Genomic DNA, 24,710 nt, shown 5'->3' with positions numbered 1-24,710 from the left:
GTCTGGATGAAAAGTTCAGTTCACAGAGAAACGGGACCATGAAGCTCCTGTGAAGAGTGTTTGGAGTAAAGCCGCCGGAGACTGCAGGATCTTCATTTATTGGTCGAAAACTGTAAGTTAAACCGAAGTATAAATGTTTTAAAGTTTCGTTAACTTAATTGCGTTAAACTCCTTTTAATTGGACGCAACGTAGCGAGATCCAAAATGTTTGTTACGCAGAGTTTAGCGTAGCTCATTTTTACTTCTTAGTGATACTTTGGTTATGTTAACGTTATCTAATATATCATTTATTTCTACGTCAACGTTGCTTACACTATTAACCGTATTTGTGGTCTATTAACGTCATTATTTAACTTTCTTGCTATGGTATCATAAGAAATAAGCTTATATCATTGAGAGTTTTACTATTTATTCATGATTGTGTTTAAGGCAGTTAGTACACTAATCAATAACAGCTGCATCACTATTGCTTTCACATGAACATAAAACACAATGAAGCTATTTTATATCATGACAAATGCCACCCACAGAGAAGAACAAAGAAACAATGTGTCAACGGAGACAATCATATTTCCTCAGATTTGGTACATTATAGTTTAGAATGATGCTGTCTTTGTATGTTATTTAACCACCTCTAATTCATGCATCATGTCCATTAATGTTCTAAGCCACAGCGGTGAACCTCTCACATTATCTGTGTAAAAGGCAGAGGCAGCACTTTAAAGCTGCCTCTGGTCCAGTGCCGGCTTAATCTCAGACCTCTGCAGCCGTTGTTTGGTGAACCTTTTTGTCGTATGAAGTAGTTCAGGAGAAACCCTCCCTCCTGAAGACGCTGCATGACCTGCTGGCAGCCCTCCTCTCTACTCTGATGAGGTCTTGGCTTCCGGGCAGAGAACTGAAAGCATAACAAAGGATTTTATTTCCTTCTCTGACAATAACCATATTTGTATCCCGCCCCGCACTCTCCCATGGCTGATGGTCGGCTGCCCAGGAGGTCCACGCTGTTGCACGCCTGCTTGCTGATGTTAACACTGGACGTGTTGGCGTATTAAAACTCAAATTTCACATCGCCCAGTGAGTGTTTAAGACACACATCCTGGCACCAATCATCTTGTTTTCTCAGGCAACAGGCAGTCTGTTATTGACCCGAGTTTGTATTGGCAGCAGACTTGGCCTGCAGTATAAGATCAGCATGGCACAGACCCAAATGCTTTCTACTTCTTAAATGTCTCTTTTTCTTGGAGCCACACGTCTAGAAATTTGCATTCTTTGCATTCTTGGTACATTTCTCTTGTGGTGGTGTCTTCTGAAAGAAGGGAGGTGTCACTTAAAAGTCACATGATATATTGGGATGTTTACGTGCTTCTGAAATCAAATTAAAATCTCAGCTTAATCTGAAACATTTGTCTCTAATTACAGGGCCCGGGTTCATAAATGAGCTGTACGAGTGGCTTTAGGAGTGTTTAGATTTGTGAGTGCGGTCAGTGCCGGTGGCGAAGAGGAAGACGTCCCTCCAGTATGTGCCAGGAAACGCTTCCTGACAGGACTGAGTGACGGTCTTCCTGCGTGTAGGCATGCCTCTGTGTTTATGGTCGTCCGTCGCAGGTCTACCTCATTCTGCTTTTTCTCATTTTACACCAGCAACTGCGACATTATGCCCTAAATACGACTCGGGAAGCTTCTGTGCCGAGTCCTTGATAACAGACGCAATGAAAGTCCGTTTTCCTTACTCGGTTCCTCTTCTTGCCTCCCGGCACTTTCCACAATTATTATTTTTTTCCCCTCCAATGTGCTTTCTGACTGCGATGGAGGCTGAGTCGAGGGCCGCATGGAACAAAGCTGCAATAACTTGAGATCAGGCGCTATCATGTGAGTCTGTGAGAGACAAAGAGTTGTCTGTGCCGGGGGTCTCCGTGTGGTTGGATGGCTGCTCCTTTGTGTCAAACAGTCTGACCTCACAGCAGCCCAAACTTAAAGTCCACTGCACATCTGTCAGGGGGAAAGGTAAACAGAGACTGGGGGCTGGATTTCACCAGCGATAGACTCCCACGGGTCTACCACTGTCTTGGTCTTATATGATCGCACAATGAATATATTTGGGTTTCTGACAGTTGAGCGGATAAAATAAGACATTTGAAGACTTGTTCTTGGGGCTCTGGGAGCTTGTGATTTCGCATTTTCTAACATTTTATTAATACATAAGAAATAATAATCAGCAGCTCATGCTTGAACATTAAGTGTCAGTTGAGACTCTAATTGAGATACGTTACTATCTGCAAACGTTACTGCAACTACTCCTATCAATACCATCATCAGGGCCGCCCTCGACCAAAGAAATGGTGAGTTGACGAACATTCAAAGATTTAGTTAACTAATCAATAAAGACCTCTAACACTGAGTTTCTCCACAAAGACTCACAGAAGAGCAGCTCTTTAAATCCTGTTCACTAGAGAGGAGTTGCACTGAAATACATCATTCAGCGTGAAAAAAACGTTTCATCGACTCGAGTAATCTTCGTTGACTGAGACCAAGAAGACTAATCGACTTAGAGTGGGAATCCCAAACTGCTACTGGCTGCCCCAAATCCCTTGGCTAATATCCCTGATAGTTTAGTTAATTAGGCTTTATTTATTCAGAAACACTTCTTGCAAGAGAGAGCATAGTGCACGAGGATATGAGAGCTGAGGAAACTGTACTTATAGTGCTCTACAGTGTTGTTGTTATTGACTACATTCAGCTGAGGATGGTCGATATCTTTCTGTAATGAAACACAACTGCTCCGGTGGCTTCGTGATGCAGCAATGAAATCTGACTTTGTTCTATTTCTCTTGATAATGAGTTTGATAGCCGTTTTGAGTAAAGGATCAAATCTGACTTTAGTCAAAAGCCGGCGGAGGCCAACGATTTAATATACGCGGTATATTATTCATAACCCGCGGGACAAGACACTGCTGGTTATGAATGATGATGACAGTCTGCTGGTGCTGTCAAAACAAAGGACACGTTGGCATTGTGTCCTCATAGTTCATCAGCCAAACTATTATGCACCAGCTATAAGTAGAATATATTAGAATGTTTTGATTGACACTTGCACCACGCGATGACCAGTTACTGCACTACAACAGCTAATGCTGCTCTGTTACTATTCTCAGCCAGTTCAATTCTGAAATGCACATCTGTACCACAGCTGGAAGTGAGCTATCGGAGTGTGTGAGGCGTGTGTTTGTGTATTTATGTGTGTGTGTTTTAGAGCCCCACCACTCAGCACAGCATCAAGTAATCCCAGCCCATTGTCCCTCCCCCTCCATACCTCCCTCTCTCCATCTGGTTGATGTTAAAACCACCGTACAGCGGTTAAGTTCAGTTTTCAGACATATTTGTATTTCTATAGAATAGACAGGAAATGTTGCTGTTAGATTGATTGCATCGGATCATTTAAAACAGGTCGACCAACACAATGTTATCCATTTATCTCTCAATACTTTCTGACTTGCCTGCCTTGTCTGTGGCGCTCATCCACAAGCCCGTTCATTTCCTAGTGAAGACGTGAACCGTTCAAAACAGATCACACGTTTATAGTTTTATTTAGAGAAAGCTTCTGTAATTCCCTCGATCAGGAGTAAATAATGCATCTATTGGGGACTATTTGCTGCGGTGGATTAATACACATTTTGTGCTTTGGCGGGTAATTTAAAGCAGCAGGATGATGTATTTATTGAGTCAAAGTAACAGCGTCCATGGTTATGGAACACATGGAGCCAGTGTGTCTCAGACTCTTAATAGTTGAGAATGAATGGAGGATACACCAGGCTTCTTCTGCTCACACGATGCGTGTTAATACGGTCGATTCGTCGTCTGTTTCAGTGTTCTTTTAGGGTTTAATTGACAAACTGAGTAACACCACCACCAGCTAGAATCCAGTCCTCTGGGTTTAGTGTGAAGGATGCAGGGGGAGGAGGCCAGCGGGGATGTCAGTACCAGGCCTCAGTGTCTGCTTTTCTTCGGGATAACTAACCTGCTCAGGAATGTGTGTAGTGCTCACTCCTCCACTCTTATCAATCATCATTACAGACGGCGCTACACGCCGCTCGGGAGATGGACCCTCGCCTGTGGGCTTCTCTCCTCAGGGTTTCTTTAGTCTGAAGATTCTTCACGGATGACCGGCTCGTCACTGACGCGAAAAGAAGTGGAAAATATCTCAGCCCGGCCTTTTAAAGGGACTGCTTCTATGAGTCTGAAGAATGGACAAAGTTGCTCACGTGGAAAGTTTCTGTGCAAACGTGATTCTGTCTCATGAATGAAACCTGAAAGTTGCACACTTGCTGAAGTGAATCTCTGGTTTCAACTCAATTGAATTTCTCTTGAATCCCATGACACCAGTTGTGATGTGGCTTCTATCACGAGACAGCAGAGACAGGAAGGACGGTGGTAACGCACTGGGATTAGTTTCATCTCTACGCCCGTGGGTCGCACCGTGACCAGAAGAGATAGCCGAGTAGAGCAGAAGATGGCAGCACACACGGGTGGTTCTCTCTTCATGTAGTTTCTTATATATTTGGATTCTCAACAGAAAATGTGTCTTTTTGGAAAAAGAAACAAGCTTTTAGGTTTACCTCCCGCGGGGTGAAACCAGCAGCTGATCAAATATATCTTCCACCCCGGTGAGAGGGAGTGATGGGTTTCCATCAAATTCTGGAAAAAGTATTCGTAGGAAGACGAGAACTGTAACGACCTGCAGTCCTGCTCTGTCCTTTCAGATGGCTCGAAATGTTTCAAGTGTTCGTGCACGTCACGAGAATTCGGTTCACGATGAATCTTAAAGTTACATTGATAGAGTGGGGCCGATACAAAGCAGTGTGTGTGGTGTTCTTCTCCCTTCTGTGGGGTGTGTAGTTGAAATGCAGCACTTAAGGCCCCTTGTTCCAACAGCGGCCTCCAGCTCATATTGAGGCCGTTGGTTTGATTACGCTCTTAATGTTGTACCCTGCTGGGTGTGACACTGTGACCCCTATGAGGGAGGACATGAAGTAAACCCCGCCCCCCCCTACAATGAGACTTCTGAACAAGCAGAGCCACTGTTTCAATGTTGATAGTCCTGGGCTTTAGTTCCTCTGTGGGTTTTTTCAATCAGATTTTGAAGAGATGTGTGCGAGTGAAGGAGAGAGCGATGCGTGTTTGGTCATGGAGGATACTGTCCCACGTTGTTATGGATGTTTGAGATGCCGAGCATGGCGATGCTACGGGCCAGAGGCCACTGGGAGAGTAGTGCCACTATTCCAGATAGGAGCCCGCCCGTGAGCACCCGTGACCGCCCGACCGCCGGAAATAGGGCTTTCTGGGTAATAAGTCCCGGAGATCACTTTTGTTTTTTTGTCTGTTTTTTTGTGGCACAGACTGCAGAGTTAATTTGATGCAGCAGCCTTTTGAAAAGGAAGAATTAGAGCTTTTACCATAACAGGATTAGTGATAACACTTGTTTTGACAGATGGTAAATGTAAAAACACGCAGGCAGGTTTTAAAGTTTAACAGTGATGCTTGTTCAGAACTAAAGCAACGCTTTAACCTGTAGAAATACACGGGATTAGAGCTTAAGATAATGATTCATTATTGATTAATCTGATTATTGTTTTCACATGAAGAGGTTATTTTGTTTAATGCATCCTTTCATCACACGGTTCTTTTTAGTGGTTGTTACGGAGTTTAGATCCAATTGTACAATCTTCTTTAGCAGATGGATGTTGCCCAGAAGTCATTTTACGTTAGCTGAGTTTCCATTTGTCTAATCACGTTAAGGACTAATTGAGATATTAATACCACATCCTCTTTTTAATGTACAATGCTTTTACCATTGTTGGAGGATGACATATTTTCATGTTTTTTTTCAGATTCATTGAGCACAAGATGATGTCCGACGCCAGCGATATGTTGGCCGCCGCCTTGGAGCAAATGGACGGGATCATAGCAGGTAACCACATCCTACACTTGGGCTTTAAGACCATAGCACTTTTTAAAGTGGGCATGGCACACTATAGAGTCTGGCCCACATCTGGAAAGCATTGACGGTAGACGGTTACACAATGTTCCCTTCTCCTTCCCCTTCTACCTGCAGTCTAACGTGATCCCCTGAATACACACACAGGTTTTGGAATAATGCTGAATGTGTGCCGCAGGATCACTGGCCCTTTCTGCCGCCGCTGCATACCTCCACCATAAGAAATGCAAGAAAGTTTCCATTGTCCCCGCAGTGACGCACACTAATGATTATTCAAGCTCTGTGAGTTTGGCGTACTGTGGACTTGTGCCGCTGCAGATGAGCAGAGCAGGCTTCACTTTCAGAGTCCCCACTTTTTCCGCTGATGTGTGTAATTATAGCGCCGACCTTTCCAACGGGAGCGAGGCAGCCGATCACATGACATCCCCACTGTTCCTCCACGGCCGTCATCAAGCCCCCCCGCTCCCTCGCTACTGTGGGGGAAGCCATGCTTTTTGTTTTTGTATATTTACTTATTTAGCCCCCTCTTTGTTACCGTTGGACGTCTTCGTTGTGGCATTTAGGACGGATGACAGATGGTGAGGAGAAGGCGGCTGCACACGGTGGGAACATCATGCACTCGAGTTCAGTCGACACGCTGCTGCGTTTGCTTCCAAGACAAATCAGAAAATGTGGTTTCCACAGATGCAGGAGAAGATTTAATTGGCATTAATTGATTATACTGTGTCACATGATGTTTGATAAAAGCCGAGGAGTGTGTGTGATGATGCCGAGGTGGAGAGAATAACATTAAGCACCTAAGTACAGTTATTGACGCTGTTATTTTGCAAAAACATGAACTTGTGTAGGAGTGAAATGAATACTAAATGAAAGTCAATGTCTTCAGTGAAGAGCTGAATGTTCTCAGAGGAAATTAAGTCCATCTTATATTTTAAATACTTTTTTTTTTTTTTTTTTTTTTTTAAGATAAAAGTACAAAAATAAGCGACTGTAAGAAATTAGATATGTTTTTGTCTGTGTATCCGATTGTCTGTCTAAAAGTTATTTATTTATGATAAAACCTGCCGGTTTGATTACTTTGATTATTGAACACATTAGATTAACAGCAGCTATAATATTTCTGAACTTCACTCAATGATTTGTGTGGAATAACGAGTTCTTCTTATTGTTATCTCACATCTAACTCTTCCTCTCTTTCTCTCCAGGCTCCAAGGCCATGGACTACTCCAACGGGCTGTTTGACTGCCAGTCGCCCACCTCGCCGTTCTTGGGGGGCCTCCGGGTGCTGCACCTGCTGGAGGACCTGCGGGGAGTTCTGGAGCTCATGGACAACGAGGAGAGGAACAACCTGCGATGTCAGATCCCCGATTCCACCGCAGACGGGCTGGTAGAGTGGCTGCAGGGACGACTGGTAACGGGTCCATTTATAAAGGGCTATTCACCCTCGACGGGTGGTGTGGTGTGTGTTGCACGTGTTTGAAACAGAAGATGAGATATGTGTGTATACTGGAGCTTTTCTCACTTGTCATTTCATGTGTCCGCTTGAGAGCCGGATGAGATTTATCGCGGCACAAACCTTCAGCATCTTAGCTACAACAATAACAGTTCTGCTCACGAGCTCGCAAGCATCCATAAACGAACACAAACGTGGTCGCAGACGCAGCTATTGCAAATGAGCTTTTGAGCAGATCTCAAACAGCACTGTCATTATAAAGCGTCTGTGTCTAATAACACCAGCGTCTCTGAGAGCTGGTCTGGTATGACTCATCCTCTTAACTTCTGCATCTCTTGATCGTGCTCCGCTGCCTTTACGCTGACTCTGTTTACTGTAGAAGGGCTGTTATGACGTGCTTTATGAATGATGGAGGTTCTATAGGAGTCATGCTGCAAATAGTTTCCATCCTCCAAACGCACGTTGATAGTTGGCCGAGGCGCTTGTTTTTCTTCCCTCACAGCCTCGTCTCTCCGTGTGTGAGTTGGAGAGACGAGGACGCTTTTGATTCCATTTTCAAATCACTTTCAGGTGATATTGACCCTCGCATGTTTCTCTGGAAACTCAACTCGCAAGGTTTTCAAGGGAAAAGCATGTGAGTTCATTGTCAGGGAGGTTATGTAGTTAATCACTTAAGAGATGTGCACCCATTAGAAGATCCATGTGGCTCAAGGCTGGTGTGTGTTTGCATCTGGACCGTATTTCAACATGACAGCCAAAGGCCCGCCCCCCTCTTCTTTCGCGAGCTCCCGTTTCATAAGAAAGAACAGTTGGAAACCTTATGGAAGTCGTGCAACAAATGCAGCAAATTTGTTCAGACAACAGAAACCAGCACATGTTGTTTCTCATTTCAGACCAACGGCCACGGCTCAGAAGCAGTCTACCAAGAACGTCTGTCCCGGCTGGAGTGTGACAAAGAGTGTCTTGTTCTTCAGGTTAGAGAGCACAACTCCTCATTGTCGCTGCAAGGCAGCACAACAACTGCTCCCGAATACGCAGCTAAGCAGTATTTTACGTGGCTGAGAAATGATCACCCTCTCAGAGCCATTTGTTGGTTTGTTTATTTGTCTGTTTGGTGGATGGGAACAATTGATCTGTATTGTTACACGTGGCCTTTTTATAAAGCATGGGTTCCTTAGTTCAAAACAAATCGATGAAGACTGAACAGCTTTTCTGATAGTTGGAAAAGACCAAATAGTTTGAGGAGCTGAGTAAATGTTGTTCATTAGTTTTTAGGTTAGCTATGCTGTTTTCCTTTTTCTAAATAGTTGCAAAATTAATGAAATGGTGGCATTGTACGTACATGGTGAAGGATTACTCTGTTAGTCTCTTTGTGTCTACAAATCTCATGAAAAACAACACAACCAACAATTTGTCAATCCGTCCCTCAACCCTTTCCCTCGTCCCTGCCCTGTCTGTTGCACTCAGCCCCACAGGCATTCATCATTCACAACAGAGGTCACAACGAGTGCATCGCTTTATTCTCCAGGAAGAATAAATCATTTCCTAAAACAGCTGGGAGCTGTAGTTTTTTTTAGGACCTACAGCGTGTGCTCTCAGAGTACTTTGTGTGATTAACGCCGATGTCTCTCCGTTGTCCAGGTGAGTGTTCTAACAGACCAGGTCGAGGTGCAGGGTGAAAAGATTCGGGACCTCGACACGTGCCTGGATCATCATCGACAGAAACTAAATGCTACTGAGGATCTACTGCAGCAGGTAAGGCCTCTATACAGTCACCATGCCTCGGTTCTGCAGGTAACACAGTCCAATCCCGGTCCATTTCAAAATGTCTACCTCTCCAGGAAATATATTTGAATGCCGCTTTACCCAGTGTGCACCTTGCTCCACAGGAGCTGTTGAAGCGGACAACGCTGGAGACCCAGAAGCTGGAGCTGATGACCGAGGTGTCCAGTCTGAAGCTGATGCTGACGGCTGTGGAGAGAGATCACAGGGACAATGAGGTACCAACGCGTCCTTACAATGTACCGCCGTGTGAAGCGCAGCAGAGGTATAGCTGAAGTTCTCTGCTGCGCCTGCAGCTCGCTTTCATGTGATGCGTGACTCTGGATCCTGGAAGCCACCCGGTCATTGTTTTAAAGTCACAGAGGTTGGTCTCACTCCACTGGAGGACTCAGATGTGTCATGTGGTTCAGGGTGAACTCCTTTAAGGGTTACAGAAGAGGCTTAAACACCCCTTGTGCTCCGGCAGCTGTTTCCTGCCAGAGCCCACCCCCGCCCATACCTCCTCCTCTCCCCTCTCTCCCCCCTCTAAGGGGCTAAAAGGTTGTGGGAGTTATAGTTTCCATACACTAGCCGGGACATATATTTGTGGAATATTATGTTTCCAGACAGTAGACGTCTGAAGGGAGTTGAAGTCCGAATTGAATGCAACTGTGTGTATTTATTCTTGTTTCCATTTTCCCCATTAACCTTTACATTACATTACATTACAGTCATTTAGCAGACGCTTTTATCCAAAGCGACTTACAATTCAGAGTCTATCACATTTCTACACCGTAGGCACAGCTACGGGAGCAATTTTGGGGTTAAGTGTCTTGCTCAAGGACACATCGACATAAGACTAGCGGAGCCGGGGTTCGAACCGCCGACCCTCTGATTGAAAGACGGCCCTGCTAACTTAGCCACAATCGCCCTTTAAATCGAGCCCTAAAGAACACAACCGGTCAGTCCCATCCAGGCAACGCTGACGTGTTCTGATTTCTGTATTTGTTTAACCTGCAGCACCTTATTAACCCTTCTCAGTCACAACTCATCTACTGTCACAACTCTTTCCAATGAACAGTCGTGTTTACAGTCACAGTTCCTTTGCTTTCTTCAAAGAGGACTGAGTGTTGTGTTGCACTAAGCCTAAGACTAAGTAGTATTCAATTAAAGTTCAGCGAGGCATAATCTAATAATGAATCAATGTTCTTCTCTCGTTTCAAGTAATAGATTTCGCTTTTCAGCAATAAATCAAATAACAGAAAGTACTTCGCTTTCTTACAACTTGTCTGTTGTGTGTGTTCACGGCTCTGCAGTCCCGTGCGCTGAGGATTGGCTTTGGTATTTACATATGCTAATCAGGATCAACTGACGCGCTTTCCATTCAGGAAAGACAAAGGGATTCATAGTTATGACTCCGAAGCTCCCGCCTCCTACAGTGCTGCTGATTGATTGAGATGAAAACAGTTTGACAATAGTTGACCGTGACGTTTTCACCTTCAGTCCGGGATCCGTCTTCATTTGTGGATTTAGCTTCTCAAATTCTCTCCGATGGGACGTCAGCCTGAAAATAATGTTTGGTGCTCTTGGCAGGAATTCTCTCCCTCTGACCTCTCTCCCACACAGCCTCCATGAAGCTGCCCGCTGCAGGTTTCTCTCTGAGCTTAATGGGTCATGGGAGTTCTCTTTCTCGTCCCCAGGGCTTGTACCAGGAAGTGACGGATCTGCGGTTCAGGGTGACTGACATAGAGAATGAAAGACTGCAGTGTGAGAAGAAACTCAAAGCTACCAAAGTGAGTGTGCTGAAGCTCCAGATAGCAGACGCTTTTATTCTTTTACACTTGGCCGTGACAGCAGATCTGAATTATCCTTTGAGACGCTTCATTACGTGTTTAAAACGCTGTGATTTCCCCTCTGACATCTATTCTCTGCTCCCTTTCTTTACTCCCCTTTTTCTGCTGTGGTTTTAACGTCTTTCTGCAACATGCTAACCTGTCAAGCGTCCGAAGCGGAACAGTGAGCGGTTCACTGGCGACGAGGTGACCGAGGTGTAATCTCCAGCCCTGTCCTCTTCTTCCTTTCTGGCCCTTAAGATCCTCTAAACCTGCTGCTTCTCCACTGCTGCACACTGCTTTCCTGACTTTCTCCACTGTCGCTGTAAGTGCTTTCACCCGGACCGGTTTCAGGATTCCTACCTGGTTCTAAAGCTCTTTATTTGTATCAACACCTGGAGACTGAAACAACATATCTACAGAATCATACTGTTTACTCAGGTGACTAAAAGTACCATTTTTCCAAGCTACACATCGTATCAATCGGTGCGTCTTCTTAATTTCAGTCAATTTTCAATCGGGTTGTTATCTGAATCTGCTGTTGATGAGACTCTTTGTGGTTGTTTTATATGCATGTCCACAGTTTAGTGAATAGTGTGAGCTTCCACTGAATCCCTTCACAGCCAATCACAGTGTGTTGAATAGAGCACAGAAACTAACACATCTTACTAATCTTGTGTGCAAGGGGGCACTCATTTTACACATCAAATCCAGTTTACTACTAAACATATATAATATATCAAGACTATGAGTCTACAGCGAAGCTAGAGGCTCTGTGAGGCTGTCCTTTGTTGTCATTGAGTAATTTATTAAACAAAACAGCCAAACATTCTCATCTTCTACCTTCTCAGATCTCAGGGTTTGCTGCATTTGTCTGTTATGTCATGCATTAGTGATGATGATGTGTTGTATTATAAGTGTTTGTCATGTCCTTCCCTTTTTCCTGTTCATCTTGTTATTCTAAAACCACAAGTGGACACTAAAAAGTTATTTTTTTTTTATTGCATCCGTCTCCCCAAGTGTCATCCACACACACACAAAGTGATGATAATCCCAGAATGCTGACTTTGCGTCTCCTCTGATTTGTAGGAGGAGCTGCAGCTTCTGCAGAGGCAGCTGGAGGAGCGAGAGGAGGAGCTGAGGAGGCTGAAGGACGAGAGCAGACTGAGGGTGGAGAGCCACAACGGAGCCGAGGGAGGAGAGAGAGGTGGGGAGCTGTTTGAGGAAATGTCCGGGAGCTTCTTGTGCTGTTCCATGGAGTCTAATGTTACAAACGGGTTTACAGGGATTAGACAAACAGACATTTCACATTCCAACAACACCAGATCACCCTCCAGCATCCTTGCTGGAAACATAATGGCTACTTTGCTTTCATCCGGATCGCCCCATTCATTATTATTTCACAGACAGTCTGAACTATAATGAGGCGATGTGAGGCCCTTTGTTTTTACTTATCTGTCTGTCTGTCGGCTCCATACCAAACATCTCTGTTTTCCTCCTTCCTCCCACCGCCGGCCCTATCTAATCCTCTCTGATGGGAGAGGAACGCCATGATCTAAATGAAGGGGAGTCTGCTGTAAACACGTGTTCTACAGTGTAATCTGATAGGCTTGTGTTGTGCCTTCCAGCTCACTGTACAGACACTGGTTGTTTGTTCACTGACCAGATCAAATCTGTAAAGCTCCGCCCCCTGACCGGGTCACATGTCTGAGAAAATAACAAACTGACTGCAACAAAACAAATTCTGATTTTGAAATGACTTGGACTCAGAAATGAGTGACTGACACTGTGATCCATTGTTAATGTAAAGTTATTGATTATTGAAGCTTTAAAGTTGTTAGAATTAATTTGACAAGATTAAGATTTGATTAGAAGATAAAAAATGGGATTCTGACGGATGAAAAGGTGTCAAACTCTACTCATCTCCCTCAATGTAAGGACGAGCTCTACTGTGGCACACACGCTTCACGGTTCACTTGAGGTTCTCCCGGTAGATAAACATGGTTCGGATTAGATTACCAAGTGGTTAGCACGTGTTTAATTGTGCAGCGTTTCAGGTGAAACACACAGAAAGTCTCTGTTTTTGATAAGTTGTGGTTCTAGCTGAAACCAGATCTGCGCTGACCAGCACACTGAGCCCCAGCGGGTTCAGAGCCAGGGGGGAGTTTAAAGTGTGTGTGTGTGTGTGTGTGTTTGTTTGTTTGTTCCTCCAGATACAGAAGTGTTGAACATGAAGATGGTGTTGGAGTCCCTGGCGTCGGCCAACGACGTGAAGGTACAGTGTGATGTGATGCTGTAATCATCAGCAGCAGCAGCTTTGATTTGTTTAAAGCGGTGGTAACTGGAACATTGTGCGTGTTTATCTGCAGGAGGAAAGGATAAAGGAGCTGGAGGAGTCGCTCACTAAGTGCAAGGATGTGCCGGAGCCGGTAAAAGGTCAGTCTGTTTAATTCTCATCAAAGAGTCTGCAGCTGTCACTTCCTCAAGATTTGACAAAGAGCAATGAATGCAGAAGGCAGTGTGTGAAATTATGTAGAGCATCATTTTATTAATAATAATATCATTGTAAACATAAATAACAAAGTCTAGAGACTGACTTCACTACATCAGTTTATAAGCTGAAACAATGAGAATATTTGACATACAATGTTTTATATTCTTTATAAAGGACAGTAAACGGATACATTTATCTCAAACATTAATGACATTATTCAGGAAAAGAAGAAGAGCCTCCGTTCCTGTACGTTAAATATACAGTTAGTTCATATCGCGATGCTTTATGGCAGCCTGATGACCGTCCTAACTGTCCTCCCTCAGACGATGACTATGACGATATCCCAGACGATCCCTCGGTTTCCGTCTTCATGGAGGTGGATCAGGTCACACCGGCGTTGGAAGGGGAGGCAGGAAGAAGCTCTGGCGAGGTAAACGCAACCTCTGTCTAAACAATTTGCACACAGGATGAAACCCAGACTGACTTCCTTTTAGAAAAGCTCCCTCTCTCCCACTTCTGTTTGGGTTATTATTTGTTCTGCTGTTGGGGAAAATATGTTCAATTAATCATGTTTTGTCAGTCTATTCCATGTATAGCAGTGCTCTCTGAGATGAACGACCTGGACAGAGAACAACTGTTACAGGCAGTCGAAAGGTAAAACTCAGTTCCTGCATATGATTAAACCCTCTTTCTCTCTTCTCCCGAGTGAAATTAAATGCTCTGAATATATGAACAAAATATGAATGAGTTCTAGCAGATGCTTTGGACAGTTTGTTCACAGACATTTCTGAAAGACTCCAACGTGTCTTGGACAGTTGGATGTTTGGGTGAAAAAAGCAGCTAGATGTTTAAAGTTCAGTGAAAGTAACAGTTCTCTAAATATAAATCATATCTACATCCTGGCTGATCAGACCTCTGTGCAGGTAGAAGGTGGGCGTAGACTCAGTGCAGCAATAATACACATTACATATTATAGTACAATATGAGGAGAGTCCAGAAGATGTTAATGAAAGCAAAGTCTGTGCACGCCCACACGGTCCTGATAAGAGCAGCTTGTGGTGTGTGTGTGTGTGTGTGTGTGTGTGTGTGTGTGTGTGTGTGTGCGTGCGTGCGGTACATCTAAAATGTACTGTAAAGTTTGGAAGTAGTTGCAGCTTATGGCCAGCAAGCTGTCATTCAATTTTAATCTCTTCATCTTTATTTTGACACAACAAAGTGTTATTTGTTCTTTTTTCATGTAACTTTTTCGGGAAATCACTACGTTTCTATACAAACTCTTTTCTTTTTGTCGATTTTTACACCAGTGATCTGACTTTTTATTATGCGATATGTCTGCAAAGTAACAGTATTTCTACAGTACTTGATGGTGAGGATATTTCAGGACTCTTTAAGCTTTAAACGCTTGAATACTTGTTGTTATTTCAGTTCCTCAGACGTCGCACAGCCGAGCAGCACCGAGCAGGTAAGAGCAGGACGAGGTAACACGAGCCTCACATAATCATGTTATTCACAATAACTTAAACACTCAAAGTGTTGGTTGTGAATCTGTCCATGTGAGTAGGTTCTCTTGGTTTTGAGTGAATGACTGTGTATTAATATATTCATATACACAGGACACACTGTATGAGATTGTCCTGCTCTGACACCTAGTGGTTAAATGGTGCAACTACACTTTTCTCTCTCTTGTACTTCTTGAATTTAAAGGTGAAATGGTTCATCTTTAAATGTCCTGGCTTCTCTAAACTCCTGTATTTTCTTTTTTTTCACAGACCAAACATAAAGCAGGACCTAGTTCCTCATCTCCTCTCAGAACTAGTGATGGGAGCTTTGGTACCAAGAAGGCCCGTTCTTCTTTCGGCCGCGGCTTCTTCAAGCTGCGTGCAGGCAAGCAGACAACCAGCTCTCCGAACCTGGGTGATTCTCAGCTCCTTGAAAATGATCACATTTTTTTTTCTACATGTTGAGATGTGTTTATGTTTCGTTACTGATCCTCGTGTTTCTTTCTCGGCTCTTGTAAATTGTGAAGATCGCTCCCGGAGTGCCAGTGCACCTGCGTTAGGTACGGTAGAGCAGAGTGGCCTTGTCGGCCTGCAGTATGGCAGCTCTGGATTACACAGCTGGATGTGAATAAAGACTGTGACTCAGCCATGTGACCATTTTAACTTTCTGAAGTCTGATGATCACATGCTGTCATACTGATGGAGCACCTTGTCACAGCCACAACAAATAATGATTCTCTGTTTCCTTTGACGCATATCGAATGGCTTGAAGAGTTAAAACTATACACTATTAAACAAGAAAGGTGCTCTAAATCATTTCCTTTACTAAACATCCAGTTGTCCCTTATCCATGACTTTAAACCATCTGCAATGAAGACCTTCTGTTGGTACTTTCCAGTCAAGTAGTGAAGCATTTCTCATTCACTGTAAATGAGAAACTGTGAGTTGTGTCGTAGTAGTTTACTACTCTTTTGCATGGGTGGTAGCGGTTGTAATACTTGTGTTAACTTCTTTGTTCTTTAGTTTGTTAACATTGGGTCGTAGTTGAGTGTCTGTAGCTGTAAACCCTGATCTGATCCGGCTGTGTCGCGGTACGTCATGTTAACGTGTATGTCATAACTTTTACAGCTGAGGCGGAACGTAGAGGCACAGAGCACCTGGACTTGGCCGGCGCTCCTCCACAGAAATCCCCCGATGGAGCCCTGCTGCCGTCCTCACCTGAAGCCAAAAAGAAGTCCAAAGGCTTCATGAAGTTCTTTGGCAGGTAACATTCAGGGTGTGCCAGCTGTACTTAAAGGTAACATAAGACGATGATCTATTTGCTCATTTATGATGTGATCCTGCTGCAGACTAAAGAGGAGTCACTCCAGCTCCTTCAACCTTGACGATGAAGCAGAGATGGAGTTCCGGAGGGGAGGAGTCAGAGCCACAGCCGGCCCTCGACTGGGCTGGTCGCGTGAATCTAAACACAAGTAGGCGTCGATGCAGTTCTTAACTAGCGACGGTTGTCTCTGTACGTCACGGCTGCACCAGTTTGATTCGTGGCGGTCAATACTCCCTCTCTGTCCCCGTCAGCGTTGTTGAAGTTCCTTTCTCGCGGTGGAGTAAAGATGAAGTGTGTGCGTGGCTGCATGAGCAGGGCCTCGGGTTATACGTCGCCCAGGGTCAGAGCTGGATCAAATCGGGACAAACGCTGCTGAGGGCGTCACAACACGATCTGGAGAAGGTAGGAAAGTTGTGTTTCAGGGTGCAAATTATTGTTGCACTTCAAACGTTATCAGTGTCAAGAAGTTTATTGAAGACACAAACTGTAGTTTTTTACCATTATTTTTAGCTTCCAAAGCCCAAGTTCAGACGCCCAAAACTCTGTTAACATACTCTGACAACACTATTAGAGCTGCAAGCATTCATTGGCAACTGTTTTATTGATCGATTTCTGTACGTTTTTAAGAGAAAAAGGCAAATTTCTCTGTTTCCAGCTTCTTGAATCTGTATATTGTTCTGTGACAGTAAACTGAATGTCTTTGAGTTGTGGACAAAAAAGGAATTTGAGAAACGCTGATCGACATTTTTCACCATTTTCTGACATTTTAAAGACCAAACAACTAATCGATTAATCAAGAACATAATCCACAGTGAAAATAATCTTTAGTTGCAGCCCTACACTAGATCACTTGCTGCAGGCTGTAAAGGTTTCCTGCACATGATGTTGTGTTTTCCCTCCGTTTCCCTGCTCAGGAGTTGTGCATGAAGCACCCTCTCCACAGGAAGAAGCTGCAGCTGGCTCTGCAGGCTCTCGGGTCAGAGGACGACGACCTCAAGGGCAGACTGGACCACAACTGGGTGACCAGTGAGTGCGACGTCGTCTTGCTTCATAAAAACGACAGATTTTCCCCCCTCGGCTTTTTTAATTCATGAATAAATGTGTGTTTTCAGGGTGGCTGGATGACATCGGCCTCCCGCAGTACAAAAGCCACTTTGACGAGGCTCGTTTTGATGGATGCATGCTGCACTACATGACGGTGGTGCGTTGAAAACCTTCATGTTGCATTAGAACCGCTGTGGAAGCTTTTTACTTTTTTTGGTTTCCTAATAATTCTTTAATATTCTGGCTGAACTTTCCCGTTGTTTGATCCCGTGGCTGTTTCCCAGGAGGACTTGCTGTCTCTGAAGGTGGGCAGTGTTCTCCATCACCTTAGCATCAAGAGGGCGATCCAGGTCCTCCGCCTCAACTGCTACGAACCCAACTGTCTCAGGCGACGGCCCTCTGACGAGGTATCGCACAGGAAGTCGCAACTCTTTTCTCCCTTTTTCTTTGAAAGCTGCTTTGGGTTTTGTATTTAAAATTCTCTTTGTTGTCCAGAACAACATGACACCAGCAGAGATCTCTCAGTGGACCAACCACCGAGTGATGGAGTGGCTGCGCTCCGTGGATTTGGCAGAATACGCTCCCAATCTGAGGGGCAGCGGTGTTCATGGAGGACTGATGGTGAGGGGATCAGGAGGAGATGAAAACAAATGTTTGAAATGGTATTTATTATTGATGCCGCCCCGCATCAGACTTCTCTTCTGTGACCTCTCACCATGATGTTATCTCAAATGTCTTCACGCTCCAAAAGGTGTTGGAGCCCCGCTTCAACGTGGAAGCACTCGCCCTCCTGCTCAACATTCCTCCCAACAAAACCCTGCTGAGACGCCACCTGGCAACACATTTCCACCTGCTCGTCGGCTCCGAGGCGCAGCGGCTCAAACAGGACTGTCTGGAGAACCCCGACTACGTCGTCCTCAGCGCCACCGCCAAGATCAAGGTATCTGCCCGTCCACTCGACACAAACAAATAATAAACCATCAATGAATTGTTTCAGCTCTACTTGAATATGAACCCGTGATGTTCCGCTGCTGATCGTTTCCTTTTTCCTCCTGCAGCCTCGACGCCTCTCATTCGGTGGTTTTGGCACTTTGAGGAAGAAACGTCAGGACGATAGCGACGAGTACGTCTGCCCCATGAACGTGGAAATGCCCAAAAGCAGCAGCTTCCAGACGGGCGTCCAGATCTATGAGGAACACCCGGAACAGGTACGGAGATATTCCCTGACAACATATCATGAATCGGAGTATTTAGAATGTGTCTCAACCCTCTGTTTGTGTATGTGTTTGGCAGATGGAAGACTCTGAAGGGACCGTGAGACAGATAGGAGAATTTTCTGAGGAAATCAACAATCTCACAGTGAGATACTGACCGTACATGACAATAAACTGTTTTTAACATTAATGGGGTAGAACAATGACCAACAAGAGTACAAACCTGAGTCATTGTCCCTTTGTGTTTCAGAGCATGCTGAAGGAAGATGAGTTTTTTCATGAGGGCGACGCAGCAGAAACCGATCACAACTCTAGTGTTTGAGATTTGCTTTGTGAAAAACAAACTGTGCCAACCCCCTCCACCTTCCAGCAACCTTTGTAGAACATGAGACCTCCACTGTTACAGTATTTTCCTCATTCAGAAGTACAGCCAAAGCTTTCATGACCATATATTTATATTTATTAAGGCTGTCCAAAATATAACGCATGAACTAAAAATGCAAGGTTTGATTGCATCAATGTACCTTATTATTGAAACATTTGTATTCCGTTTTGTTTTCATGTGGTACGTAAAGTTATCTTTAGGATTACAGCGAACATCCTCACTTTACTTCTAGTGGTATCTAGCCACGTAGTTTGGGTTTTGAGATTCAATGCTGTGAGAAAATGTTTTGCTTATAAAATAATGGTTTGACATTTTGAGTAATATGCTAACGTTTGAGGATTAGGTGAAGCTACAACCCTTGGTTGAGCGATTAGCTTAGCATAAAGACTGGAGGCCTGGCCCTCCCTCAAGCTCACTAACTTCTTTGTTCTATAATCCAAACACCACATGACTCTCCCTAAAAGCACAAATAAGTGTTCGTGAGCATTGTAGGTGCAGTTTTAAACGTCTCCCGTTGCTTCCTCTCTTCATGCTAAGCTAATAGGCTTTAGCTCTTTACTTAACGAGCAGTATTGATCTACTCCCCTAACTCTTGGCATGGAAGCCAAATGTCAAACACTTCCTATTGTGAAAGTAAACCTGAAAACCAAAGTCTTGTTTTTTAAATGTTAATAAAAAAAAGAGAACGCATTTGTCTTCATTTTTACAGCTCAGAGATGTTACAACACAGTTATGATCAAACACTTGTAAATGAGGGGGAGTTATAGCAATTATTTTTAATATTGCATATCCAAACACAAGTAGCAGCAAAGACTTCATGTCAGTAACCACATCACTACGAACATGTTTTAGCAAAATAGACATCTTTGACATGACGATAGACAGAAGGCAGGTTAACCAACACATTCAAAACAGCAATAATGGATTAAATACAATTCTGTATAAATGAAGCAGGTGGTTGCGATTCTTAGACTGCATTAAAAAAAGCTTCGCAAGTGTTAAGGCACTCAGAAAGCGGCCAATAAACCTCAACTCCTAATGTTGCAAACATCCACATCTTTAATGCCAAATACCTTCCCCTCCCCTTCAGTGACACTTACTGATTACATTAATTGGTCCGTGCTGTGACGCTGTTGCATGATGAATATATCGTCGCATAAATATTGTATACCCAGTGTACGAGTGCTTTAATGCTTTGAGAGTATAACTGAACGTCTTCATACGCCCGGACATCTAGAAGTTGAACCTGCGGCTGCTGGAGTGGCCGATTTTGTCCAGATTGGGGTTGCAGGCGAACTCGATCATAGGCGGAGGTCCACACATCAGGACGAGACTGTCCTCACTGGGAGGAGGCAGGTGTTCCCTCACCATGTCTTCACTGATGAAGCCTTGGCTGTACTCCCAGTCTGGAAGACAGAAAAGCAACCAACGTTTAAAGACGACTTAATGTAACTATTTGCTTTTTCCGACACGCTATACTGCGCCCAATGTCTAATCGTTCTTTCCATTGAAACACACACGCAAGGAAGAAGGACCAAAGACACTGAATTTCTGAACTGCGAGTTGAGAAGCCAGGCAATAAGAAGCACATGGTCAACAAACTATTTGTTTGTTCAGTGAAGAATAAAGGTGTTACTGATAGCAGCAGTCTGTTGTGTCCGTTTTTGTTCTTGTATAACAACCGATATACTATGACTTTTTTATGACACGCTACACTATGACTTAATTTCAGGATCTGCTCCAGCCATTGTGTACAATAAAGGCATTGTGGCAAATGATGGCATAAAAGCAGAGTAAAGTTTAAATAAACAAATGTTGCTAATTTTTTTTTTGTTATTTCTCAATCCTCAGTGACGTTAATGGGAACAAGCTCAATTTAGACAAAAAAAAAAAAAAAAAAATATGAAATGCTGCAAGTTACATAAACAAAATTGGTTGGCTACCTGCTTTTTATTTCTCACACTTTCCAATTTCAAAAATCTATTGTACACAAGATAAAGTTGTGTCTAATGTGATTTTTCAACAAATCGCAGGCATTACGCCCATGGCACCGTGTCCTAAATGGCCGAGAGCAGCACTGTTTTGAGATGAACTTTTGTTTTGGGACAAAAATAAATGTTCTCAGATTTAGAGTAACCTCACCTTCAGGTGCTCTGTCCAGGGTGAACCACAGCTTGAACCGGTCCGGGTTGTTGACCTGGATCTCTTCCAATTCCGGTCGCAACAAGATGTCTTTCTCAGTCTGTGATAGGACAGGACGAACCAAGTTTCAGCACTCTGTGTTCCACCTCTGTTTAAGTATGAACCACTCTTTCCCCAATCACACAGGAAAACAAACAACTCTTTCATAACACTTCATCGTGTGATCCTGGCTGATGAAACTGACCTGGTTTGCAAACAGCAGGTAACACACCGTCTGGTCCTGTGGATCCTTCATCACAGCTGTGATGAGCTGCAACATGGGCGTGATACCTGGAAGAAAACAGGAAAGAGGCTTCAGACATGGATCTACCTTCAATACACAAACAGTATGTGGTCATCTGCGTGTCCCTTGGTTCTAAAGAACAAATGTCTTACAGCGAAAAAGTATTTCTCCATAACACATATTTGTGACTAAAATACCTACATGTGCAGCCCGCTTCATAAGGACTGTGTGGGTGTTGTTTGATCAGATATGACTGAGTAAACAACCTAGCTGAACCACTATCGCTTCAAACCAGTGAGGAGGAGATAAGCCTTTCAAAAAAAAGAAGAATACAGGGTCATGAGACTGCAGAAAGTGGGTGGATGTTTGATTGATAATGAATACAATCGTTATTAAAAACAAAATCCTTATTCAGACGCCATTTCCAGCGAGGCCTCAGGTGTTCTACGAGGGACAAACATGCATCTATAATACAGCGGAGGAGGCTAGTCAGGGCATGGCAGCGTGAGGATTTAAAGGGTTGGTTGTTATAACAGCTAAGACCTGGATGGAGAGAATTAAACGCCTAACATGGCAATGGAGCCTTTAGGAGGACCCAGGAGAGGTAGTCACTGAGATGGAATAAGGGACATTAAGGTGAAGAGAAACTATGGTTTCTACTAACTAAAATGAGACTTTTGAAGAAGAGTCTAGAAGTTTCTCTTACCTGTCCCTCCAGCAATCATGCCAACATGTTTAGCTGTCTTGGTGTCAGCTGTGGACTTTTTATCTGCTTGAATGGCAAAAGCACCTGTGGAGAAAAAGTTACAAGATCAGATCCAGCAGCTGAAGCTCAATTACAAACTGTATGAGGACACGAGGGTATGTTGCTCACCTTTGCCTTTGTAAACGAGGAGACCACTGGGTCCTCTGAAATCAATAGTGTCGTTGATCCTGAGGCTCTCCAAGTACTGACTCATCTTCCCTCCCTCTGGGAATTTAGGGTTGACATCTTTAAAGTAAATCTGTTGACAAGGGACAACAAAAGAAAGGGGTTTAGGAAAATAAAACAACACCTTTAGATAATAGAAGCAACTTTTCATCTGGCTGTACCTTCACCACTAAGTCTACATAGCCTTTGTCATCATCACTGGACACCGGCGTATACGGACGGACGACCAGCTTCCCGTCTATTCTCGCAGATAAATAGATATGCTGCCCTGGAGAGGAAAACACAGAATTTATGTTTATTGTAATATGAATATATTTCCACTGCTCTCAGTATCATCCGACTACATTACTGAACACTCATGTGTGTAGTGATATTATCTAATTCCTTGGCACTATGTTTTGTCTTTGTGTTCTTATACAGTCCCTCTCACAATGACTGTGACTACTGCTTGTTTCCATGTGTTAATTATTGACATTGATTGAATGAGGGAACAGACTAACCGATAGGGAGACCAAGGATGTGTTCAGGGGAAGGCAGGGCAAAGCGGAACTTCCTTGTGTCATGGCTGACAATCTGCACAAAAAGAAACACAGGAGGTTACCGTTAAAAAAAAAAGCATGCCAATATAAACGCAGAGAGCAACAGTGGTACTTGAACGCACCTGCTGCGTTTGCAACCAGGCGATTTAGCGAGAGAAGAGTCAAATAGCAGCAGCGGCACTCTTTGGACTTGCTGCCACAGTTTAGGGCAGTTTCCACTTAACCTACTGCCACTGACTTGATTCACTCCAACATAGTTTTTGCAAATAAAATAAAAATGCAGGTTTTATAAAGTTATCTTCAACGTGGTTACCTGTTTGTCCAAGAGCCGCAGTGCATACTTAATGGCGGGGTCCTCTAAGGTGAGGGCTGGTTTCCTCTTTCGGAAGAGAAGTCTGAAGATCAAGTTGACGATGCTGTCAAATCCACCTCGGATCAACTGCAACAAAGGGTCAGAAAACGAGAGAATGAGTCAGACCACCAGCTAGCATTAGCTATCAAACGTCTGAGACCTCTGTGGGGCGTTGTCTCACTCGGGTCAAGCCATTTTTGTTTAATCCATAACAGGAGAAATGAGTCATACACATATCTGTGGGCAGGGCCCCACCAACTTGGGTTATGAAAACTAACTTAGCGTTACATGTTAGCTATCGTTAGCCTAAGCTAACGCAATGGTATTAGCTGAAACAAACAAAACCTGGCAACTTCTCACTAAGTTGTACTTACACCAATGATGTAGGACAGCATTTTCTGTTAGTTCTGGCGACTGTAAGGTTGTTTGACAATGCAGAAAGCAGCAGATGAGTTAACTGCGACTATCAGTGTCATGCAAGGTTGTCAAGTTCAGGCTAGTTAGATCATATATACTCATCCGGTCACAGCTTTTGAAAATAAAAGCATTAATTCGTTGAAACAAATGCGTACATTTCTTTAAATTACACCCAGCAAGCCACCTATACCAACTAATACATTTTATGACTCATAATATATAGTTTTTATTTGTTTATATACCCTGAAACAATACGGACTTGACATTTTGTCAATTGATAAACACAACTTCCGGTATGATAATTGCAAATGCTAGCTAACTTGTTGAAGCTAAAACTCAACGTCACTTCCGCATGGCAGGCCTGGATTTCCAGAATAAAACTAATAAATAAATAAATAAAATAATATAAAGGAAACGCTTGGACTTCTTAGAATAAAAGTCCACAATTAACAGTTGGCATAAAAATAAGTGCATGAGGAGAATTACGAGGGGTAAATTACTGCTCCACTCAGACAAAAATGCAGTTTCTATTTATGTTTGTCATAAAGTACCTATAGCTTTTATTATTTTTTATTTTATGATTCATAATTGCATCTTGTTTTTCAGGTTACTTACCTGTTCTGTGCATCTTTTCTGGTTCTTTCTTTTGTGACTGTGACATTTTCCCCATAGGTCAAAAAGGTTTATCATGAATCTACGTTTTAAAAGGATATTTTTAAAACAAGGTCTTCCATTGGCAAAATAATCAGAAACAGTTGTTTTGATATTTGATGCCACAGTTTGGCATTTTAGATTTCACCGATGTGACACCATTTAGACACAAAATCAGTTCCTTTTTAAAAAAAAAAAAGTTCAAGTCAGAAACTGAACAAAATATATGATTTTCCACAGAACTTTACTGTCATCATATTCCAGGCATAGATTGCTCTCTATTACTTAAGCCTTCTCTCTCCCACTGACAGGGCAGTTGGTATAAACTCATTCTGTGCAGCCAAATTTTGTTCAAACCCACAGAATTTTATTCAAATTCCAGACAAACCAAATTTGT

General features: G+C 43.4%; 2 protein-coding genes across 5 annotated transcripts; one reads left to right on the top strand and one right to left on the bottom strand.

Annotated features, from left to right (window-relative positions):
• On the top strand, positions 1-19,688 carry LOC116389902 (liprin-beta-1-like). 4 transcript variants are annotated; one of them, XM_031859014.1, is made up of 26 exons: positions 1-112; positions 5,886-5,965; positions 7,198-7,403; positions 8,339-8,419; positions 9,087-9,200; positions 9,335-9,445; positions 10,907-10,999; positions 12,128-12,245; positions 13,252-13,313; positions 13,408-13,474; positions 13,856-13,962; positions 14,113-14,186; positions 14,958-14,994; positions 15,302-15,446; positions 15,559-15,591; positions 16,160-16,295; positions 16,381-16,503; positions 16,607-16,757; positions 17,270-17,381; positions 17,468-17,556; positions 17,684-17,806; positions 17,895-18,020; positions 18,151-18,339; positions 18,458-18,607; positions 18,693-18,758; positions 18,864-19,688. In XM_031859014.1, exons 2-26 carry the CDS (start codon positions 5,902-5,904, stop codon positions 18,933-18,935), a joined length of 2,649 nt encoding a protein of 882 aa, XP_031714874.1. In that variant the 5' UTR covers positions 1-112; positions 5,886-5,901; the 3' UTR covers positions 18,936-19,688. The 4 variants fall into 4 exon arrangements, with proteins under 4 accessions (XP_031714874.1, XP_031714877.1, XP_031714876.1 ...); XM_031859017.1 differs by lacking the exon at positions 15,559-15,591 and having other exon boundaries at positions 15,302-15,416; XM_031859016.1 differs by lacking the exon at positions 15,559-15,591.
• Positions 19,689-19,749: 61 nt separating this feature from the next.
• Positions 19,750-23,761, bottom strand: cyb5r3 (cytochrome b5 reductase 3). Its single transcript, XM_031859019.1, has 9 exons — positions 23,620-23,761; positions 23,207-23,332; positions 22,855-22,927; positions 22,516-22,622; positions 22,298-22,427; positions 22,130-22,213; positions 21,385-21,470; positions 21,141-21,240; positions 19,750-20,404 (listed from the first exon to the last, which is right to left on the bottom strand). Exons 1-9 carry the CDS (start codon positions 23,638-23,640, stop codon positions 20,232-20,234), a joined length of 900 nt encoding a protein of 299 aa, XP_031714879.1. The 5' UTR covers positions 23,641-23,761; the 3' UTR covers positions 19,750-20,231.
• Between the last annotated feature and the right edge of the window lie 949 nt (positions 23,762-24,710).

This window comes from Anarrhichthys ocellatus, unplaced genomic scaffold, assembly GCF_004355925.1.
Source record: "Anarrhichthys ocellatus isolate YVR2014 unplaced genomic scaffold, GSC_Weel_1.0 scaffold21, whole genome shotgun sequence".
NCBI classification, from domain to species: Eukaryota; Metazoa; Chordata; class Actinopteri; order Perciformes; family Anarhichadidae; genus Anarrhichthys; species Anarrhichthys ocellatus.
This window is presented reverse-complemented; position numbering and strand designations above follow the sequence as displayed.